A 25,369-nucleotide genomic window follows, 5' to 3' on the forward strand; every position below is an offset into this window, starting at 1 on the left:
CTATTGGGTTGAGATCTGGTGACTGTGGGGGCCATTTTAGTACATTGTCATGTTCAAGAAAACCAATTTGAAATGATTCAAGCTTTGTGACATTGTGCATTATCCTGCTGGAAGTAGCCATCAGAGGATGGGTACATGGTGGTCATAAAGGGATGGACATGGTCAGAAACAATGCTCAGGTAGGCTGTGGCATTTAAACGATGCCCAATTGGCACTAAGGGGCCTAAAGTTTGCCAAGAAAACATCCCCCACACCATTACACCACCACTACCAGCCTGCACAGTGGTAACAAGTCATGTCAGTACAAATCTGTAGTTCTATAAGCTTATTATTATTATTATTATTATTATTATTTTGTCCACTCAATAAAAGTCAATAGGGTCTAATGTTGTTATGGAGAACAGTTAAAACATTCTTCAAAATAACTTCTTTTGTGTTCTAAAGAAGATCATAATTCATGTGGGTTTGGATAAAAGCAATAAGTAAATTATGCAAATTTCATTTTTGGGTTATTTCATTTTTGGTTATTATTACTTAAAAAAAATGAAAAGGATTTATATCTTTCCCTTTACACAATTCAAATTGTACACTTCCTAGGAGCTGCCACTGAGATGAATGGGAATGCACACAGAAAACTAAAATCAAGACTAACATGCAACTAAAAAAAAATTATCATCTTCTTAAGCCAGTCATAAACTCCATAGTGAGACTGAATGATTGACCAGGCTCCAGTCGTTCAGCCCGTTCATACCAACTCCAGCCCCTCAGATTCAGATGTGGATGACCACTGACCCAATTTCTGAAATTGTGGTTAATATTTGAGGCCAATAAACCCAAAAACTTTTTTTCCTAATGGCTGACTGCCCCAGTGGCTTTACATTGTTTTCGTTACAAAACAATTGTGTGGTAACCACTCGATTCCACACTTTGGAGGAAAAATATAGACCAGAACTTTTTCCAGAAATGCCACGCTATATTACTGTACATATTACAGAGGATTCTCACCTCGTGTTTGATGTAGAACAGAGCATTTATCCTCTTGAGCCTCGGCAGTCAAAGGGGTGGCAGAACGAGACAATGAACTGCTGGAGGTTCGTGAACTCAGGCTGAGTGTGATTTCTGTTCGCCCCCGTTTTGTCGATCTTGGCCGTTCCCTTTCATTTTCCTCTGCTGCCAGCCGCTCCAATTGCTTATATCTGCACACATCAAATAAAACAATAAAAGTCACCAAAAGCATTATATATCAGGGCAATTACGCAATGCTTATTTTCATGTCTGAATTCAAAAAGAATATGTACTGTAACAATGTTTTTCTTATTGAAAAAATGTAACATATCCATAAAATTACTTGAATAAACCTCTTCTATGATGAGTATGTTTTTAAATTCTGAATTAAAATTCCTTTTGGTATATTTTGGGGACATAAAAGGTAATACAACTGTCCTGATAATATTTGGGCCAGGGGAACTGTACTTGTACTAATGTAATATAGGTTGCTTTAAATACAAATCACAATGTTTGCTATTCTGAGGGTTGAAGACCTGAAACAGCTTGTGGACTGATGACTAAAACAGAGACACTTTCAGAGCATTCAGCATGCAAGAGAACATTGATTTCTAGTGTGTGCATAAACTTCACTTCGAAATTCACTTCTACACCAAATCCTCCAATTATGTTTTCTATAACTCTCCCTTGATGTCCGCTCCCCTCCTGTTTCATCAACCCTAAAAATATGACCCAGTTTTAATATAAACATTTTACTAAAATCAAGAACCAGATGCTTCATAACTATACATTTCCTTTCTATCACCTAAAGTTAGCTTATCCTTTAATTCCATAACATCATTACATTACACTGTAAGGTTCACATCAAATTGAAGAAAAAAAGATTGGAAGACTGTGATTTTCGATAAGATCTTGAATAAATGCAAAGACATTGAGCCGCTCCACTTGCCAGGAACCATGTTTTTAACATTTACTGTAAATTCAAAAATCCCATGTCTAAAGTCAATTACACATCTTGTCCTGTTGTCTTTCAAGGTCTTAATCTACAGCAGGCATAAAGGGGCCCTGACGCACATATCACCTGCAGCATGCGCTGACACACTTCCCGTCTGCTGCACAGTCTAATAAATGTTTTCCAGGTGTATTACTATCGTTGTGCTGATAATTGATATTAAACACGGCTCAACGCTTTAAGACACAACTGCATTGGACTGATAAAAATAATCTGTGATACTATATAAATGTATAATATAATTAATTATAAAGAAAGCAGAAATATTGTCTGTCCATTATTACAGTGTCAGAAACACAAGGATTCTTTCTATTTATTAAAACAACCTTGAAATTGTAAAAATTGTGATGATAATAATAATAAATGTTTTTGAGCAGCAAATCAGCATATTATAATGATATTCGAAGAATCAGACTGGAATAATATCTGCTGAAAAATTGACATTGTAATTTTTTTTATTTTTATTATTCTAATAATATTTTACAGTTCTACTGTTTTTAACACAACAAAAAAAAACATAAAACTTGAAATAGTACTAAACCTAAACTTTATTATATTATATTATATTATATTATATTATATTATATTATATTATATTATATTATATTATATTATATTATATTATATTATATTATATTATATTATATTATATTATATTATATTATATTATGCTCTAAAAGTGAAAGTCATTCTGGAATGTACCTTTCTTCTCGAGCTTGTCTGACCTCTTCTCTCTTGTCCTCATAATCCCGACTGCAATAAAGAGAATCAACATGAGCACACCTGTAAAAAGTGAAAAAGAATGCCTTTTATATGTCTACCAAAGACATTTGGAGCTATAATGTTTATTGTTCATCAAGTAGTAACCATTCAAGTTGGTGTTCTGAATTGTTTTTACACAACAGTAGAGGCTGACTAAAAGACTTGGTATGTGGACTGATAAGCATACAGAGAGAATAAGCATTTGGCTTCCTGCAGCCCACCATGAATATTCACTGTCTGGTCTGAATGCTGTTTTCCTTTAAATGACCATAATAAGAAGCAATAACTTGTCCAGTTAGGAAAACTCCTATATCTCTGTTAAAATTTGGATGTAGGCCTCAGCTGCTTTTCTAGACTGCTGGACAGAATGTTTCTCATGGCCATCTCCAACATGTGAAATACTAGATGACGTTGGAAGCACTGATGTTTTTGGCATAAGCTGCGTTTCCACCGCAGGAACTTTACCCAGGAACTAGGGACTTGGCCTGGTACTTGGTGTTTCCACAGCAGGAACCAGGAACTAAATAAAGTTCCAGGTAAAAAAAATGCCCCTCAGAAAGTCCCTGCTGGGGAGGTGGTACTTTTTCAAAGTTCCGGAACTTTCGGGGGCGGTACTTTGGCGCTAAACATCCTGATTGGTTGAGTTCAACCACCATTTATTCGGATCAACATTTTCAAAATATCACTGTTATTGTGTCATGAAATGTAATTTTAAAAGTATTTTCTTTGGTCTGTATTCAAATTATCTATATGTTAAAATGAAAATAAAAAAGGCAAGGCTATATTATATTTCGTTTCATTGTAATGGCTGTATATAACGTTACACATATCCCTGAACTAAGTACATTTCTGCAGCTGTTATTATGTTTAAATGAAAACGAAAGGAGGCAGTGGTATTTTATATCCTATTTCGTTTTATTGTAAATATACTGAGGGGACAATTGCAGTAGCCAAAGCGATCTGAGTTCACTCAGCATTGGTTGAGTTCAAACACCATTTTTTCGGATCATTTTCAAATATTACTGTTATTGTGTCATCAAATGTAATTTTAAAAGTATTTCAGGCGAGAATGTAGTTGTTTAAAACTCAAATCTATGGTTTATTTATAAAGACAGCGCCTATTTAAAAATGTGTTTCGCCGATCTCGTAGACGGTGAGCTCCACTCGATCAGCGGAAGCTCAGTCCTCATGTATCCGCAGAGAGCAGCCTCTCCTGGGATAGACCTTCTGATATGTGCCGCTGGCTCTGATGTGTCTTTAGTGGTTAAACATAAAATATAATTCAGATGTGGGGTAAATCTAACTGGTTTTCTTTGGTCTGTATTCAATTTATCTATATGTTAAAATGAAAATAAAAAAGGCAAATTTATATAATATTTAGTTTCGTTGTAATGGCTGCATATACACATATCCCTGAACTAAGTACATTTCTGCAGCTGTTATTATGTTTAAATGAAAACCAAAGGAGGCAGTGGTATTTGATATCCTATTTCGTTTTATTGTAAATATACAGTAAGGAAAACTGCAGTAGCCAAGACGAGCTGTTTATAGATTTACCGGACTTGCGTCTTCACGGACATCACACTCTCGAGACAAATGCACAAAGTCTGAACTAATTACCGAGGATGCACGTCCAAAATCTGCGTACTTTTTTTTTTTTTTTTTTAAATCAGTGGTAATTTGTATTGAGAAACGCGCGGAGACCTACGTCACCAGTCTATTTGCCTAATCTTCCCGGTACTTTACACCGCGGTGGAAACGCAGAAAGCAACTGGTCTGGGGGGAAAAAAAGTTCCTGGGAAAAAAAGTTCCTGGTACAAATGTTCCGGTTAATTTCGGTGGAAACGCGGCATTATTCATTAAAAATTTAGCCCTGGGTTGAAACCACAGTACATCAAAATGAAATGCTGAGAAAGTCCACAAACTTGAAACGGCTTCTCTCCTCTCTTTCAATGCGCTGAAGTCTCTCCTCTCTCTCCAGGCGCCTCCGCTCACGTTCAGCATTGAGAGACTCCTGGTGCTGCCTGTAGGAGGAGGTTAACAATCCACCAAGAGTAGACCTGGAGGACCAGATAAACCAAAGAGGAACAGCATTTCAGAACAACGATACATCAATATAGCAAGAATTATACTCTTGGGCATTTGAAGAGTTAAATATACTGCTTTAACATCGCCCTGATGAATGACAATGTAATCCTGATATGAGGAGGTTATCCAATCATAGTAGAGAGCAGCTTTCAAATATTTTTTTTGAATATTCCCTGATGTTATTTTTATAATCTTATCATATAAAACATTTTAGCCTCGGAACTGTTACATTTGAAGACTCCTATGCAGAACAGAGTCATATACACATCGAAGAAGAACAGATGCTCACCTGTCGGGCTTACTGTCTGCAGGTGTTCCTCCTGAGGGGCCGAAGCGGTTATAGGGTGTGGAGGGGGCACTGGACACCCCAGATGACCTGCCAGGATACGTACCTGCACAGCCAGTGCTAAAGGAAGGACAAAAGAGAATTTAACTCAAAGTTCAGCCATAGAACCAATTTGATCTTTAGGATTTTTTGTCCTGAAGTTTTCTCTTAACAGCATGAAGCTAAACATTGATTTATCCAAGAGAACTAATGGCCATCTTTTCCATTCACTTCATTTATCACACTTATCATCAGATAGTACACACAGCCAAAGTGGGGGTGAAGCTCTGATTCCAAATGGAGTCATGTATTTCCTCCATCAGGACCACAACAGACATTTTGAAGAGGTCAAGGTGAAGCCTCACTCGACTTCCCAAACAGCCAAGGACACACAGACACACACAGGTGATCTGCTAAATCCAGCTTTCACATGAATGAGTGACAAAATAAACTCTGCTCCCCAAATAAAACAGCTTACCAGTTCAGATCACTGACTGCAGATGTACGCGATATGACCTTGCATCGGAAGATTTGATTCAAGACACGCAGGGGATTGTTTCTCTGTGCATTCCCACATCTTCATTAAAAGAGGTCAGTGACATGCTGTCATTCGCTCCCTACACTTGCCTCTATGTTTGAGTCTGCCGTGATTCACTACACATATTATCGGAGTAAGAACTCAGAGCTGGGAATGAATCCTGGCTTTCTACCAATGAAACAAACAGACACTGTTTGAAATTCCAAAGTGTTCCAGCACTTAAAAACATAAAGAACCAACACACATTAAAGTGTTTGAATACTTTTGGCTTGCCAAATGAAAACCTGCGCTATAGAATTTTTACCACAGTAAATGGCTTCAATAAATTGTAAATTAAATTAAATTAAATTAAATTAAATTAAATTAAATTAAATTAAATTAAATTAAATTAAATAAACATATTTAATTTGTTCTTGTAATTGATTACTTAAAATATGTTAATATTATAATATATATTACAATACAATATTTAATTTTTTTTCTTCTTTTTTTTCTTATGTAGACACCAAGAGACGATCAAGAAAAGATGGGATGAAGAAGTTAGAAAATGACACAAGCCAGACTTGAACCCACATGACCTTTTCCTTTTAAACTCTGCACCAAAGTTCACAAACTTACTTTATTTCCAACTTGTTCCCTTACCTGCCACATGAACCACATGATGTGTTTGAGTATCTAACATCTGACAAACTGCACAGAAGAGACAGAAAATGAAAAGAAGTTAGTAATCGAAACATAATTACATAAAAGATTAGTCTGACTGACAGCTGGGATAGAAAAAGAGGACTGAGGGACAAGTGCAGTCGAGAGACGAGTACAGTGATAGAAAGTGAATCAAAGCACTTTATGTTTATTAATAATAATAATAAAAGAAATAGCCAGCAAGGACAGCAGAAGGGGAAATAAAAATAATTTTCACATTTAAGAGCCCACCAATAATAATACTAATAAGAATATATCAGTGGTTTAAAATCCACCACAATATATTAGCACCTTTTGCAAGAATACATGGCTAGTTTCAAAAGGTTATCAATGGAGACATATCCTTTTTTGGTGTAGTTACAACACCTACCAGCAGGGGCAAACTGGACCATTCTAACCAATCAATTCTTGACTCCTTGCTTCCCATTTCAATATGTGGCAGTTAAGTTGTCTGTGTCATCAATAGTTGCCCAGTTTTCCCTGAAGAGAAGATTTCGATGTCATGTTGATTTTAATAGTGTGCTTTGCATTTAGCTTAAGACTTCAGACTTAGGTTTTTAAATATTATAGAGTCCACGTTTGCATTTTAGTCAGCTGACTAAAAAAGAACTGTCTTTGATCCACTTTATAATCCAGATGGGTTCCTCAAGCTGCCACAGTCTTAATGTCAAGCAAACATGCACATGACATTGCAAAGCATTTTCAGCTTTATTCTCATGAAATGTGGGCCCTTCAGGCACTGTCCAGGGTGAAATACAATTGCCCTTTTATATATGACTTAATTTACAGGCTTCTCTTGGCTCTGTAGTGGTACAATGCAACAATGAAAGGCAGATGAGCTGTAAATTTCAGTAAAAGTTAGCATCCTTTGGGGAGTGTCTTGCACTACAGTGGCTGGTTCAAGGGGAAAAAGTCTTTTGTTTATAATATCACATATTAAGAAAGCGAACTTAAAGCCCATAGAGTATAATGATTTATCAGGCTCTGATCATACTGTTATCCATTTCTTCTTTTATTGGTCTGAGGATTTGACATATAAAACAGAGTAAGCCACATATTGCATATGACCATAAGTTAAGACACAGCAAGCATAGCAATTTTTATGAGGGTCCAACTTTTGAAAGATATAGGACGTTTTACAGTGTTCTCTTTGAAGCGGGTACAAAGGGATAGGGTGATGATCCACCGAGTGAGGGTCTGACTCTTTTCAGAGGTGGGCTTGATGGAACAGACAAAACAATACCCCCTCGCCATTCACAGGAGATCCAGAGATCATGCGAATCCCATGCCACACTTCCTTCCTACTAGAGGATGAAAGTTGTGTGGTCATAGTGTTTGTAAGAGTTGAATTAATAAAATCAGACATGGGTTTCCTACGATCATCTCTCGGGGATCTCATAGCTTGACATACAGTATGTGGGAATGAAAGTCATTCTCTGGATTTGACATGCAACTTAAAAGGCTCTATTCCAAACTTTACTGTCTAAATAGGTGGCTTTCTTCCAAGACAGGAATCTAATAGAACTTGACTTTAAATACTTTACATAGGCACCAACACCAGACACTCATACACACCCAACAAGCAGCACTCCTCAAGTGAACTACACTTCTCACACCTGATTCCAATAGAGTTTCATAGCTCATTACATTGATAACAAATCATCTTTTGTGTCAGGAACACAGAATCATTGCCTATGATCCATAACTAAGCTGTCTACTTACGCAGCTTACTAATTTGGAACAGAGCTCACCCGCACACGCATGGAAATTGTTCTGTGAGTGGCGAGAATCTACTGCATCTATCTGCACTACCTGCAGTGCTTTGCTGGGTCTCGACCCTGCGGAGTGCCCACAGACACCTCATCCAAATCCACTGGGCAAGTAGGAAGAAGGGTGGAAGAGAGCAGTGGAAGGACAGGGGACAGGGGGACTTCGCTTTGGGAGGTGGAGGCTGAGGAGGTGACAGAAGAAACCCGGAACGGGAGGGCCCCCAAGGATCAGACAGAAGCCCAAGAAGAAAGACTGGATGATATCGGGGGGCAACAACTGGAGGTCAAAGGAGAGGAGGACACTGGGCCTTGCGGATAACCTTAACCCCAAACCTGTCCTGGAGGTTTTCCTCATTGTCTGTATAAGCGGCATTGGGAATGAAGTTGACCATGCACTTTAAAGACAAAAACAAGCTAGAAGCTTCATCTACTGTTGATGGCATCCATATGAACAACAGAATAAAAGCACAAGATCTAGTAAATGATGGTGAACACTATGAAATGTTGGGAAACATTTATGTTAGTCAAGTCGGGGAAAGAGACAGCATAAAAAAAATGGATAAGAAACTACAATCTGGCTTCTAGCTCTAAGACCGAAATCCGATCCTGCTGAAATACCTTTCGGATGCCTGTCTATAGAGCTCTGTTTTCTGGAGCTCCTCATTCTTCTCCTCTTCTTCCTCATCTCTTTGGTGTAAAGGAGGGTTTGTAAATTGAGGGTTGTAAAGAGGAATGAACAAAAGAGGGAAAGGAACAGCACAAATGAAAGGAGAGGACAAGAACCACATGCTTTGACGGCAAACAATATAACAGAGGTGATCACAATACAAAACCTTTATGAAAAGTCATGTTATGTTACTTGATCAAAGTTAAAGGAAATCACCACCGTCTTTCAATATTCCACTATGTTCTTCCCTCAACCTAGATGAGTTGATATGTACCTCTCCCACTGTAGCGCGCGGCGCCACTATGCTAGCGTTTAGCTTAGCACCATTCATTCCTTATGATCTAAACATGGATGAATTTAGAAGCCACCAAGCACTTCCATGTTTTTCCTTTTTAATGATGGTTACATGAGTAGTTAGACGAGTAAGTATGGTTATACAAAATAAAATGTGGCGATTTTCTAAGCGGATAAAAAAGATAACTAATGTATGGCGGAAGAGCACTTCACAGCACTTCAAAACTCCCCCTCTCCCTCTTACGTTCGTCAATACAACCAACGTGAGGGGTTTTCAGGAGTGATGATACTACTGCACCGAGGTCGAAGTGCTGTGAAGTGCTCTTCCGCCGTACATTACAGTTATTACTCCTGTAATGGTCTTTAACCCTTTCGAGTCGATTAACGCATATATGCGTTTTGAGTCATTTTCTCCTGATAACCCCGAAAAGAACTTAAATTACACTTTCAGTTTTAATCGTACAGATAAGAGCAATACATCAATCGAATCTGTAAAGGGTCTAGTTTTTTTTGGATACAGACATAATAACAAAAAACCTTTGTGCACTTATAAAATAAAGATAACAAACAAGGTGCGCTGTCTACAGTCTTTGTCTCCGCTGATCGTCATGTACAAACATTTCATTAAAATGAACTCCGTGAATACTCAAAGAAGAGACATGAGAGAGATATCTATAGAAAGCCTGGAATGTCTACTTTTAAACTAAACAAGTGCTGCCGAAAAATATTCTGAGATAAAGTAATCCATATGAAAACAACGCAATGTCTGTTTTTCATATCTCCGCTCATTATATCTAATGTGACCACGCCCCCGCGCTTAACGCGCTATTCAGATTCAAACTGAAGCGAGCGGCTTGAATACGCCCACACAGAAGAAAAGGCATTGAGACCGTTCTTCAAGTTTTTATTTTATTTTACTGTTTGCTTCGCGATGAGAGGACTAAGACATAATTCACCCCAAAAAGATGTGATGTGGTTGAGGATTTGAGAAATGGATTTCCTCAGAAAAAAGAATGAAGCACTTTATTCAGCAGAGATCATAAACATGAGTAAGTCTCTTTTTATTTATTTGTACTAGTTTTCACATAACGTGTAAACATTTTATTAGTTAGACTTTTTCCAAAGACTTTTTCCAAACTATAATTCCTGACTAAACGTATAATCAAGTGAAACATTATGAAGTTTCAATAACAATATACAATACTATACCATTCAAAAGCTTGATGTAAATAATATAAATGTGACAAATAGAGATAACTCTAACAAATGTAAAAGCAATGCAGTTCTTTCGATTTATTCCCCCTAAAAAAACCTAAAACCTAAAAAAACGAAAAATATTCTCAGCTCTTTTCAACATTAATAATAATAATAATGATGATGATAATAATAAATGGGGTTTATTTGGTAGAAAATAAGATTGTTAAAAGGATTTCTGAAGGATTGTGTGACTGAAGTAAGGATGCCAAAAAAATTGTTTGAAAGTCAGCTTTGATTGTTCCTAATAAACTGTTTAACTGCTCCCCCAAGTGGATATTAAATTATGTTGTGGGATAATTAAATATATTCTTAATAAACTACAAACATAAAATTATATACTTTTATTTTGTTCTCACATTCTTTCTTGTAAGTCCTCCCTCAGAGTGGCACAGTTGAATGAGAGGCTCATTATGCAGGCCTTTGTCTTCTCAGGTGTAAATCACAATGATATTCATGATAGTTGACGCCTACTCGCATATGACTTTTACCAACAAAAAGTGTTTTAGAAAATTTAAATCAATATATTGTTTTCTGTGAATGAGTAAACAAGATGATTTTCACATCATTCAGACAGAAAAATTCTAGGCTACAAGCTCCAGTTCTCAACTTTGCCGGCAACCAATTTTATGTATGTGTTTTATTGCCTTTTTCAAGTGATTTAACATTTTTAGTTTTTCACTAACCATGCATAACATTTTTTTTCTCAAAAATACAATCATGTACATGCATGCCTTTCACATATTATTATAGCCCAGTTTGTGCTGATTACAGTGATATTAGACTTTACCCATTTAGATATTTATAAGAAACGGAAAAAAGCACAAATGTCAGGGCATGACAAAACTTCTCAAGGCCCCAAAAATACCCTTAGACTCCAGAGGGTTAAATAGGGAAAACATGGAAGTGTTTGGTACCTTCTAAATTCATCCCTGTTTGGATCCTAAGGAATGAATGGTGCTAAGCTAAAAGCTAGCATAGTGGCGCCATTCTACAGTGATTGAGCACACGCTCTGAGACAGGAGAGGTACGTATCAACTCGTCATGATTTTATTGAAGAACATTGTGGAATATGGAAAAATGGTGGCATTTTCCTTTAATGTCACACCAGTACAATATGTAGGAAGCCATTGCGAATGATGCTGCCTTTAAAGTACGCTCAGAATAATCATAAATACGAGTTCCCTAGCCTCTTCCTTGCCTCTCAATTCGTATTCATGACTGAGCAACTCAAGATATTTTTCTTGTTTTAACTGGCTGTCCTCCATGTTTCCTATTCTTTCTGACAACAAAGCACTTGAACGTGACAAACTTGTAATTAAGACGTCAGAGGTTTTTGATAGCACATGAAAGCAGCATTAATCTATAGCCCAAAATAGACAACATGACCAGTATAGTCTGATCACTGAAAGAGTGACTTTTATGAGCTGATTCTTTGTAGTTAATCAAAAGCATATAATGAGTGCATTTACATGCACATTTGTAAACCGATTATGCTTAATAAGACAAATCATATGATCATGCAAATGTGTTTACATGATCAAAACTGTTTTCCTTTATCGGTAAATAAACAGCTTAGGCACAAACAGATTAACATCACAGCTCACAGAACGAATGGAATACTTTGAGTAGAATACACAGGTGCTTATGTTTTGATGTAACCACTGAAAAATAAACAGATTTTTTTATTAAGTGTTGTAAACACAGTTTACTTGCATTGCCAGGATGTTTAAATGTAAGGTTACCAATATATAACTCTCATGAGTTGGTTATTTTTAATAAATCAAGCACACATAAATAAACCAGCATAGTTGCTGACCGGTTGTTCATTTGACATTAACTGTAGTTAAAGACACAAATCTTTTACTTTTATTTTGTAGTTTTTAATATTTAAGAAATGTCGATTAATTAAATGTTACATACTGTACATTCTAAGTTACATTTTTTGTTTATTATTGTTGTTTAATATGGAGTTGAGGCCAGTTATTTGAATTGAATTTATGGTGCCAGACTGCCACTAAAAAGACTATGAAAGGTTATTTATTTTGCAAGAATTGTTTTAAATGTATCATTTGGCAAGAGAAGGAAGAGAAGTCCTGTGCCTCACTGCTAAGGTCCTGTCTCTGCATCTACCTGTAGACTGGTATTTATCCATAATATGGAAAACACCACACTTCAAAAGTCCTTCTAATTTCCTGTGATGGGTCCGCTATCAGATGTCAGATGTCTGACTGAGATAAATTCAGCTATCTGTCAACCAAACCATTAAAAGAAGAATAAACCATGAAGCCCATCACAAACAACAGATCCTGTCATCAATAATCAAAAGCACAAGCAGTCTGTAGAACTCAACAAAAGGAGGAAAGTGACATGAGATAGTGACAGGAGTATTCTTGTTCTCTGACCAGCATCTGCCCGCAGATCTCCACTCTCGATTACAGGACACACAGTGAGTTTTCTAGTTACATGACGTATATGTAAATATAATTTATTCAAGTCAACTTCTGTCTTTTTCTCTTTTCTCACCTTTCACTAATATTGTCTATCTTCTGGCCATTGAGGGGCAGGATGTTGGGTGTGTGGCTGTGGCAGGGGGAAGAAGGAGCAGAAGTGTGGCCTTTCCCATTTTGGAGCGAGTGTCTTCGGCTGCGGCGACGTTCTAAACCCCGCCTCTCAGAAGTGTCGCCTAGGCTGGCCCGACGCCGACTTTTGTGTCCGGATGGAGGAGGTTGTGTCTCATCATCACCATCTTCATGACGAAGGGTTGACTATGGATAAACATGATTATTGGACTAACAGCAAATAACAAATATCACATCTATGTTAAAAATTTGTTATAATAATAAAATAAATAATAATAAATACATTTCATATTGTTCACTTGCATTGGACCTGTTATGAATTAAGACCTCAGAATTAAGACCTCAGTTTTGGACAAGATCATTCAGACGGTTTGTAACTGAAGAGCAAACTTAGCACAAGCTAACCTCATAGATATTGAACTGTTCCACTAGGTCCAAATCTGTGCCCTTCCTGTTGACATGTCTCTTGGCCACGGCCTCCATGCCCTGCTCCTCCAGACTGTCAACCACATCATAGAACGTGTCCTGGTCAGGAAGCCCAGCCAATGTCTGCAGAAATACCATAGATATATGAAAATATAATAGAAGTATAATATGCATTTTTATTTTATTTTTTAGAGTAAATTCATATATAACTGTACAAAAAAAGTGACATTTCTGAACCATAATAATGTCCGGGTACCTTGTTAATAAGGGTCATGGCATAAACCAACAGCTCAGTGTCCATTCCATCTTTCTCATCTAGGATCTCCATGGCATTGGACCAGGGCTTACAGCCTGGAAACATGCAACCAAAAGTGTCAATGAGGGTCAATCATAAATAAGAGTGTCAATTTTTCAAGGTAAAAAGTGTATGAAAATATGTATAAATATAATTAATTATTAGTTTATGAATTGGACCATAATGTTTTGTAATGTTCAAACCGTTTTGATACAATATATTAGAAGAAATAATAGACTATGTCAAACTTCTGAAAATCTTTCAGAAATGAAAACCATTCTAATCACAGAAGAGCTGCATTCAAGTCAATGTATTTATGAACTGCATTTTAAATGTATTCCTGAATGAATTAATAGTACTGAAAAAAATAAGCATCAAGAAAAAAAGATCTTTACATGATGGTTGTCATGTTGAATTGAATTCACTAAATTAAAATGAATTGCGGTTTAATCCACTTCTAATGGTATTTGAAGTAAATCGGTTAAGCATGGCTGGTTCAACGTCAGAGGAGAAAATGTCTGTTATATAGATTAATAGCAGGAGACGTTCTGCTTCATCTGCCAGCCTGTCTGTCTCTCACTGGGAGACCAGAGACAGCAGTCTCTCTTCTTATGTAACAGTATTAAAACAGTATTAAACTTTTTCATTCTGGTCCTATCAACACTTTTTTCCATGAGCTCAGACCATTCATCTTGATTTAATCTGCTGGTGATCATATTTATTTCACTGCCAATACAGGCGCTGATAATATGAGCAATTACCTTAGAATATCTTAGAAAAAGTCAAGAACAGTTTGTTAACTATCATCTTCACTATAGTTGCTTTCTCTCTTGTAGGTAACCAAACCTCACCAGAGGAGAGAGTTTGTCTCTATCATCTCAGTCCCCCCCACACACACTATAACATCCAGAGCTCAGCTTGGACTCAAATACAGAGACTTAGAATCAAAATTGATTTCCAGAGACACTGCGACAACTTTCCAAGAGTATTTCACTTATTTGTATTTTATCTTTCATAAGTGTGTGTGTGTGTGTGTTTGGTTTTGAAATGTGTATACATTACCTTGCTTGTTGTCCACGGTGTTGACAGCCTGGATGAGTAGAGGTGCATTGGACTCAGTGTATTCCACAAAAACCAGCAGCAGCTTCAGAGCAGTTTTAACAACCAACCGGAACTGCACACATGTACACACATAAAGAAACACTATTTATCTTTATACAACAATTAAAAAACACTTATCTTAACATTTGTCTTTACATCCAATGATATGACATTTTGCAGCTCACATATTATCTTACATTGTCTAGACCTGGGATACCCAAAGTGTGGTGTGCGCACCCCCAGGGGTACGCGAGCTGCCACCAGGGGGTGCGCAAGAGGACAAATGTAATGGCGGTCTTTTTTTTTTAAGTGGGATTTTTCCATACAATAAAAAAACACGAACAGTAAACATTTCCTTTGTGATCGCTTTTATTTTAAATAAAAAACTATAATTTATTAGTTTTCGATGGAAGCGCTGTCTTCTACGCACTGTTCTTCTTTTATGTACTGCAGGCTAGGCTATATGGGTGCCAACTCGTTTCATTCATTCCAAAATATATATTATAAATATGCTTAACTGGCTGAAATCAGAGAAACTGTCAAGTCGGACATCTTATGATAAAGTTGTTAGTCAGGAGGAGAGGGGCCAAGAGAGAGTGAGGATTTGGAGGCCACAGAGATGAGAATAGAGAAAGAAAATGAGCAAAGAAAAAATCTTGAGGAAATCTCTCTCTCGCTGCAGGCTGAGTGACTTTTGCACTGCACTTGAAAAGTTCCAGATGCATCCTCTTTCATTTTATTTTATATTTGATAGGGATGCTCCGATCACGATCAGCCGATCGTTAATGCGCATCTCGTCAGTAAAGCCGGTTTTCTAATCAGCAGTTATTTCCATCAGGTGCGTGATTTCACATAGAGCAGCTGTTACTACACAGAGCCGTTGTTAACTGAGAAGATGCGCCAATAGACGCTGAAAATTAATGTGAATTGCGCATCTTCTCTATTAACAACGGCTCTGTGTAGTAACAGCTACTCTATGTGAAATCACGCACCTGATGGAATTAACCGCTGATTAGAAAACCGGCTTTACTGATGAGATGCGCATAATGATCGCCCGATCGTGATCGGAGCACCCCTAATATTTGAGCCTATGCTCTTTGCAACAGAATTATGTTGTGGATCGTGTGTAGGCTAATCTTATTGTCGCACTTGAAAAGTTTCAGATTGATCCTCGTTTTTATTTATTTTATCTATTTCGGAGTTTATTCTCTTTAATGATGGGGATCGTTTGTAACTTCATTGCAATTTAATTCAATGTACTGTCGTTCTATTTTCCATAACCGTTGTGTTATAGTGGTTCTCAACCTTTTTTCCACTGGGCCGCACTATGGTCCAAGTCCAAGAGCAAGCGGATTGCACAGGTTCGAGTAGCAATGGGCTTCTTCACACTTACTGAACATGTGCAATTGTGCTTTTGAAGCCTACTGACCAATGCACCTGTCCGCACGGTCATAAAAAATGGGAGGCACGCGTTCGTCCTCTCAGAGCCTCTGCACACACTCTCCCATGATGATGATTATGTCACGCCTACCTAGCGGTCGATAACGGTCTCCCCGCGGACGTGGAAAGTTTAACATATGGCTTAAGATGCAGTCTGTAAGAATCGAGCACGGGAGCATGACTTGACGCGACATTGCAGAAAATGTGCGTTCACAAATGTAGCCTATGTTGAAAGTGGGCGCTTGTGTTCGTTAAATGCATAAGGTTATGTGATCTGCTCATGTCTGAAAATAATATATGAAACACACAATAATTTAGCATAAAAAACATTAGGCTATAGCTTATATTTCTTAAGTAAATGTTTAAATTAATGTAATATATATATATATATATATATATATATATATATATATATATATATATATATATATATAATATTGTAAAACTGAAAAAAAAAATAATAATAATAATTTTGTTCAGCATAGTGGGATGCATTTGAATTCGTGACGGGCCGCGGGTTGAGATGATGCTGCTGCTAGCTCCATGGTCATTTAATAGGCCTAGCCTAATTGCTGCAATGTTTCTTTTATGCGGCTGAAAATAACCGTGCTTTCTGTTACTGAACCTGTGTCTGTCACTCGTCCTCTTAAAAGTGGAAGCTCGTGCGTAGCTTTGTTGCAATATATTGAAACTTTGTTGATGTTTTTTATTGTCATGCGTGTTCTGGTTATTTGCGCATGATTAAACACGACTCTTTATATGGCGATAAAAGACAGCTTTGTTGCGTTTTTTTAAGTGGGGATTGGGGGTGCGCCAAACCGGTTAGTAAATAGAAGGGGGTTCGCAGGAAAAAAAGTTTGGGAACCGCTGGTCTAGACTAAACTACTGTATATTTAAAGGGTGTAAAAGCCCAGAGAATATCTTGACACAGTTTCCTGAATGGGGTACTATGGGGGATATTGATAACAGCTCTCTGCCATGGACGGTGCCATGGCGGAGCAGAAAGTCCAGTCCTTGGACTGTGCTTGTCAGAAGGATGGTCTTTGTAGAAAACGACGCTTTTGAACTCAGGAACAGGAGCCCTCAGTGGACTTGACACCGGAACAGCAGCCCTCACTAGAGCTAGCTCTGGGGCTGGAGCCAACACTGGAGCGAGCTCTGGGGCTGGAGCCGACACTGGAGTGAGCTCTTTGCTCCGGTGGGCTTGACTTACTGTTTTAATCCGCAGTTCTGTCACAATTCACACAGGGAGCACGGAAATGAAAGAGCGAGGAGAAGAGGATAGTGTAGTAAAGTAGTGTAGTAAAGTAAATTCGAAAGTATTAAAAGGGTTCATATGATGCAATAAAAAATGTTCCTTTCTCTTTGGAGTGTTACACGCTCTTGGTTCATTAAGAAGATCTGTTAAGTTGCAAAGACTAAAGTCTCAAATCCAAAGAGATATTCTTTATCAAAGTTAAGACTTTGCCTTTGAGAAATTAAAAATGCACAAAGTTTCCTGTGAGGGTTAGGGTTAGGGGTAGGGTTGGTGAAGGGCGATAGAATATACAGTTTGTACGGTATAAAAACCATTACGCCAATGGGATGTCCCCACTTTTCACAAAAACAAACATGTGTGTATGTGTGTTTTAAGCACAAATCTAACACAAATTTGAGGTTCATTATAAAAAATAAATAAAAAATTGTTAATGAGATAAAATTAAAATAAATGTAAAATAAATTTTCTAAAAACAGGTTTTATTACCGTATAGTTTTTCTTCTTAAAGCATATACATTTTTCCTCTCATCAGGATATTTTTAGAGGACAACAAAAATTACAGATTTAAGAATTATTTAAAAAAGGATTTTTGCCTTTGAAAAATTATATATACTTTCCTAAATGATTCAGACATGGAGATATTGAGCCATTGTATTTCCCTGATAAGGAAAGAGATGGGCCAAAAAATTAAATAAAAAAAATCAGGATCAGGATCAGGATTATAAATGTGTGTATTGAGTGGAGAAACTGGAGTAGAACCAGGTTTGTGTTTAATATAGTAAGAGCTGTCAAACCATACTGTGTGTTTCATAGGTACCATATAACAAAGAAAGAAGAGGAAATGCATTTAAACACTGCCTCATCCAGCACAGAACTCCATAAAGATATCTGTTGATGTGAAGTTCACAAACATCCATTCTCATCCAAACTCTAGCACACACATCCATGTGTTGTCGTCATACTTGCTCATATTGCCACTAGATGGCTGGACAGGATTGCGAAAGGAAATCAGTCCAGAACACTGGATTGTGCTGTGTGAAACCATGCCACACTCTGTGTGCTGGCACACCTGGAAGCTGCCCTACTGAGTTAAAGCATGCTTTACAAACATTGGCTTAAAAAAACATAAATAAAGGGAAAAAACAGGAAACTCAGTCATGAACACTGCGTGCAAAACTACATCACCCTAAGAGTATTGTTCAAGTTGGCACACCTGGAAACTGCCCTAACTTAAAACATTTGCAAACATTGGCTAAAAAGAACATAAATACAAGAAAAAGCAACATTCAGGCCTTACTGAATTCATTACCTCTGAACAAAATAACAGGCCTGGATATTCAAAGCAACAGTTTCTCATCTACATTTGCTTCAGGACTGTTTTGTCTAAATTAACATGAAAAACTAAAATCAACTGTATTAAATAAATCACAACATGATAATCCACATGAAAAATGTATATTCCTTTTGAGATTTGCTTAAAAATTACACTTAACAGTGTTATTAAATTCTTAGTTAATATAAATATTAACTTAAAAGGGATACTTAATCACCTACCCCCATGTCGTTCCAAACCCGTTAAAGTTTATTTCTTCTTCGGAACACAATTTAAGATATTTTGGATGAACATAGGGAGGCTTTTAACTGTCCCATAGACTGCCAAGTAAATTACACTGTCAAAGTCCAGAAACATATGAAAAACGTCATCAGAATAGTCCATCTGCCATCAGTGGGACAGTCACAAGCCTTACAGTTTTCATCCATAATATCTTAAATTGTGTTCCTCAGATATACAAAGCTTTTACGGGTTTGGATCGACATAGGGGTAAGTGATTAATGACACGATATTCATTTTGGGGTGGAGTATCCCTTTAAGTGAGCACAATTAAATATTTCATATCAGCTGCTATAATATAAATAACCGATAACCAATATGGTACTGATATATCATGTAGCACTTGATACCTTAGGAAGCAAAAAGAACCGCAACATGGCATACACACACATATATTCACCTAGTGAAATGTCCTTTACCTTTGATCCAACCAGTGTGTAAAGCCACTGTACAGCTTCATTGTGTCCGATAAGCCCATTCATTCCATCCACATACAGCATGATCTGCCCAAGAGCTGAAAGAGAGAGAGAGAGAGAGAGAGAGAGAGAGAGAGAGAGAGAGAGAGAGAGATAAATATGTTTAAGTCGCTGCAGTTTCTAGGGTGTTTGGATTACGTGGATGTTCTGAATGATGCTAATTAGTCAAAGTCTGACAAGTCTACTACAAACACTCATTTACGTCATTTGTTATAGCTTTGTATCTAGAGTTCAATACCCCATATAATTTCTAATTATTATTCAATAAAATAAAGTCATATTTTAATAATAATTAAAAAAAAAAATCTACTTTATTGAAATTATTGCTATGACTGACCTGAAGGGATTGTTTTCCAATTTTTGATTCATTTGTTGCAGGTGTTTTTATAAAGTTAAAGGGGGGGTGAAATGCTATTTCATGCATACTGAGTTTTTTACACTGTTAAAAAGTTGGATTCCCATGCTAAACATGGACAAAGTTAAAAAAATTAAGTTGTACGTTTGAAGGAGTATTTCTGTTCCAAAAATACTACTTCCGGTTTCGGAAAGTTTCGGAAAGTTTTTTTTCGAGTATGGCTCTGTGTGACGTTAGATGGAGCGGAATTTCCTTATATGGGTCATGAGGGCACGTTTGCCGGAAGAGCGCGCGCTCCCGTATAGCAGAGCACTGAGGACAACAGACTTCACTGATCAGAGCGAGAGCGTCGCAAAATGTAACAAAAGGAGTGTGTTTTTGGTTGCCAGGGCAAGACAACCCTGCACAGATTACCAAAAGAGAAACAGCATTAAGGGACCAGTGGATGGAGTTTATTTTTTTAGAGCATCCACGGAGTTGTGCAAGTGTTTGTGTTTGTTCCCCTGCATTTCGAAGATGCTTGTTTTACAAACAAGGCCCAGTTTGACGCCGGATTTGCACATCGTTTATTTCTTAAGGATAATGCAATCTCAACGAAAAAGGGTCACGATCGTGTGTTGGAACCGCATGCGGTGAGTAAAACTGCTTCAAATATCTGTGTTGTTAACTTAGCTATCGGCGTGTAAGCACATCTAGTAAACAACATGCGATGTTGTCATCAAACTGCACTTTCCACATGTACAGCTTAAAAAAAAAAAAGACGACAAAGTGGAACTTAGTCATTTTCCAAAACCGCTAAGCAAATATATACAGTTTCAGTACATACCACATATAGAGACTGATTGCTGATGCTGCTCTTGTTCAATTTCAGCCTCCTGATCTGATTCTGGATCATAAATATACGCTGAATCTGACTGTTAGCCATGGTTTGTTTTGGTAGGTTTTGTCCTCACGGTGTCACAGCTTCCAGACGCGCTCAACGCAAAAGCTTACTGGCGCTCGTGATTATTTAGCTCTGCCCACACGTCACGCCTCCAGCCACTCGTGTATTTCCGGGAAAAATCGGTACAGACTATCTTTCTCTTATGAATATAATAAAACTAAAGACTTTTTGGAGTTATGAAGGATGCAGTACTACTCTATAGGTTACTCAAGATTAACAGGATATTGATTGAAAAAGGAGCATTTCACCCCCCCCTTTAAATATGTATGCATTTGGCAGATGCCTTTATCCACATTGCATTCAAGACATACATCTTATCAGCTCATGCATTCCTTGGGAATTGAACCCATGAACTTGGAGTTTTGCTAGTGTCATGTTATGTTTGAGCCACAGGAACACAATAAATAGTTCACTGCTTTGAATCCAAGTAAACCCAGTCCATCTTCTGGAGCTGAATTAGAACTTCATTTCATTACAAAATAATAAATTCATGTGCGCTAGCGTGGGATTTGAACAGGATTATGAATTCAACCTCACCATTTAGAACATTCAGAAAGTGTAAGTTCTTCAAGATTTCAGTATTTAATACTCGATGAGCAGAATTGTGTGCTTTGAAAATTATTGATTTTTAATTGACACACAACAAAGAAGCAACATTGTCTTGTTCCACTGATGTGCATGAAGCATGTGTCTTTGCATGTGATACAGCAGGGTGGTCAGCGTTTCCATTGTCTTTGTAAATATCAGTTGCTCTCCTTAGCAACTCAGGGGAGGTCTTCTGGTGAGGGAAGTGTCGTGACAGAGCCTGAGTTATAAAGGAAATGCTTCACAAACCAATGAACCCTCACATATGTGTCCAGAGTTTAAAGCAATCAGAGTACAAACAGACACGGTCCTCTATATGAGAAGAGCAGAATTTCACTCTGATCAAAGTGAATAGTGTCAATGAGATCCATCTGGCTGTCTGAATCATCTCTGCTGCAAAGAGTTATTGTGTCCCACACACACACACACACACACACACACACACATCCTGGAAGATATAAGCTGTAACAGGTGAACCATTCTCAAATAAACAACGGAAGTATTACACTCTGCGTCTTCACACAAATACAGAAATATACAAACACACCGGCAAAAAAACACATTTATAGGTTAATGCAATCAAGTTGCATTAAATTACAACATAAGTGTTGTAGAACTAAATAATGATGGTGGAAAAACAAACATCGCCGACCAATCATATATATATATATATATATATATATATATATATATATATATATATATATATATATATATATATATATATATATATATATATATATATCAAAGTTGTTGCTTTGGATTACACTGTTTGTTAACCCTCATTCCTACATTTTCAATGAATGCTACTAAATTATAGTCATTTTAATTTAAGTATTAAGTATTAACCATCACAACTAGTAAAATGTGGATAGTATCTAAGAGTTCATACTTTCACAGTGAATGTGCTGTAGAAACATTTGGAACAGTTCTCTTCACATAATGTTATTACTTGAAGTCACAATGTGCAGTTATTTAACAGATTCTTTAGAGATATGGCAGATAAGATAACATTCATAAAAAAAAAAAAAAAAAAAAAAACATTCAAATGTCATGAAATCAAATGCACTGAAATCTGTCTGAAATCTCCAGTTTATTCCTATGAGGTGTTCTTTAAAACCTGACTGAGAGAATGAATGATTGATATTAATTATAAGTTGAAATGGTATATGTGGACTGTAAAGCTTAGTTTTTATACAATTTATGAGCTGTTGATGAAAAACAGTGGTTATTCAATTACCTTTATGAAGTGACAAAATACATAACATTTTTGTTCTTCATTCCATTACACTAGTGCTAAAAATGCTTTCGATCTTGGCCAAGTGGCATTGCCTCTGCATCACTTTGATTCTGACCAAATTGACTTGAATGCACATCACGATTAAGATTTCCAAACTTTAAAAGGGAAAGGCAGCATACAGTATGTTCAAGACTCCGTGGAAAGGCAGGCGTCATAACAAACAGCTTCACATGCACATATATTGCTCTTGAAGCCTGAAATCTCAGCCTGTGTGGCAGTGCAGTGGGGGAAACATTTGAGCAGGCAGATCCACCCAAGCATAACACGACTTCCATTTGTAGCAGGACACATAAAGCAGGTCATAACAAGAGCTCTGGGAACTCCATAGGAGGCCACTAAAATCACAGAGTTTCCATTTGACAGAAAAGACTGAGGAAGAAATACAACCAAGAGTTCTGACAAAGACTCAAGCAACAAGGGGTGAAGGTCAATGTGACTTTCTGAACTGCAGTTCAGCTGAAGAAAGATTTCTGGCTCCACTGAAGGGCTTACAGGCAAATATGTACTCATACATGCACTCCATGAAAAATGGTTGGTTGGATGGATGGATAGATAGATTTCAAAATGATTTTTTGCCCTGAGATTGACACACTCTCTTCAAGCCAGATTGTTGAAAGAAAGATGAGCTCTACTGGACTCACACAATGAGGTCGTTGATAAATAGCATACCTAAAGCCTGACTACATGTGTATACATGGACACAGGCCTTAATATCGAGTTCAAACTGTCTCCACATGTTCATCAATACACACACTCTGCATTTGCTTTTATACAATTTCAAATACATAATCAGATCAGCAATTAAAATACTTGCTTAACTTAAAATACTACCCAATTCAATGAGTTAATGACAAGACAGAGTTTTTAAGACAGACTAGAAAAGAATGGCAAAGAGAAGAAAAAGTTAAAACTTTATTTCCTTACACACTGAATGAATTTAAGTGTGCACATCATAACCATTAAATAAATAAATCTTTAGATAACAAAATAAATGTATTTATTTAATGTTATGCCACAATCTGCACTAATCCTGTGCCATGTCAGGAAAAAATAATAATATAAATATTAATATTCAATTGATTAATGTTTTAAGAAAAGTGCTTAAAATATTCATAGTTTACTTAAAATGTTTTCAGAAATCTTTATAAAAACAAAAAATATTGGGGAGGATTTTTTTTTTATCGCACTTTATTTTAAAGTCCAGTTCTCACTATTATCTAACTACTAACTATGACTTTTGCCTCAATAAACTCCTAATCACGACATATCAATAGTTAGTAAGGCAGTTTTTAAATTTAGGTATTGGGTAGGATTAAGAATGCAGAATGTGGTCATGCACAATAATGAGCTTTATGAGTACTAATTAACTGCCAATATACTAGTAATATGCATGTTAATTAACAACAAGTTAATAGTGAGAATTGTTCTATATTCTAAAGTGTTGACATTTATGTAATATATTTCATATATTTTATTAAATAGTATTTGTATTATATAAAATTTATTCATATATATATATATATATATATATATATATATATATATATATATATATATATATATATATATATATATATATATATATATATATATATATATATATATATATATATATATATATATATATATATATTACAGAATCAATAAATATTACAGAATTAAATAAGTATTGACCCAAAAGATGACAGGCTCAAATGCAAGACTTATACATATAAAAAATTGTCTACGAGTGGCCCATCTGCTCCTCGTCATACTGTCTCTGTCTCAGTTCATCCAAAGCTAAAAAAAATGGTTTTGTTTAGGTCTGGCATTAATGACAACTGAAAAAGATCATTTATATCTCCTGACCCAATTGTGACACTAAAACCCATTTAGCAATACTGCTAAACCTCCAGGTAGTACCTGAAACGATTCCTCTTAGCTGGAGCAGAGCCTGCAGGATAAATGCTGAGAGATTCCCATAGCGAGAGAGAGAGAGAGAGAGCAGTGACCAGGCTGAACTCTGTCTACTGCGGCTCCACATGGGAGAATGTGGAGTTATGAATGCACCACACGCAGGCCAAGATTCCCAGGTGCAGCAGTCTGGTGTGTGTGGCTGACTGCTGGGCTGACTCTTCATCTTTTATCAATCAAGGCTAATTACTCAAAACATGTCAGTGACAACATTCCACATGTGTTTTTTTCTACTCACAGTTGCAAAACTACCTGAGTGACATGCAGCATCATTCCTACAGTTTGGTGAATTTTGGACTGAGCAGGTTTGCTGAAAAAAAGCTAAAAAAAAATAAAAAATGTATATAAATTTGTCTTATCAGAGGAAGAGAATGTCTGTCCTTAGGAAACCCACTGGTCAAGCTCAGGCTATCAGAATATAATAATCCTGACCAAGTATTTCACATGTGGTCTATGATATTTGTCCAACCTGTGTTACATGACTTTTTTTGGACTGTGTAACAGGGTAGACCTTAACAGAGTGAACATTTTAAGCTAGAAAAGCTCATTACTAGCTCGAAATGAAAATTTAGAACGAATTTAATGGATTGCTTTTTCAAAGTCTTCAGATGAATTCAGAGGTGCTTT

General features: G+C 36.7%; 1 protein-coding gene across 3 annotated transcripts in view; it reads right to left on the minus strand.

Annotated features, from left to right (window-relative positions):
• The window catches only part of LOC128030811 (FH1/FH2 domain-containing protein 3-like), a 184,722-nt gene that overhangs the window by 23,365 nt on the left and 135,988 nt on the right, over window positions 1-25,369 (minus strand). For 2 of the 3 annotated variants that reach the window (XM_052618824.1, XM_052618823.1), the window contains exons 6-14: window positions 19,550-19,644; window positions 14,782-14,893; window positions 13,681-13,775; window positions 13,404-13,547; window positions 12,943-13,184; window positions 5,157-5,273; window positions 4,705-4,839; window positions 2,720-2,770; window positions 1,006-1,196 (exon numbers count right to left, since the gene is read on the minus strand). In XM_052618824.1, coding sequence (XP_052474784.1) covers window positions 1,006-1,196; window positions 2,720-2,770; window positions 4,705-4,839; window positions 5,157-5,273; window positions 12,943-13,184; window positions 13,404-13,547; window positions 13,681-13,775; window positions 14,782-14,893; window positions 19,550-19,644 — 1,182 coding nt within the window. Of the gene's footprint in view, window positions 1-1,005; window positions 1,197-2,719; window positions 2,801-4,704; window positions 4,840-5,156; window positions 5,274-12,942; window positions 13,185-13,403; window positions 13,548-13,680; window positions 13,776-14,781; window positions 14,894-19,549; window positions 19,645-25,369 lie in introns of all 3 variants that reach the window. The other variant, XM_052618822.1, reaches the window with a different exon arrangement.

Source organism: Carassius gibelio, chromosome A16, assembly GCF_023724105.1.
Source record: "Carassius gibelio isolate Cgi1373 ecotype wild population from Czech Republic chromosome A16, carGib1.2-hapl.c, whole genome shotgun sequence".
Classification (NCBI taxonomy): domain Eukaryota; kingdom Metazoa; phylum Chordata; class Actinopteri; order Cypriniformes; family Cyprinidae; genus Carassius; species Carassius gibelio.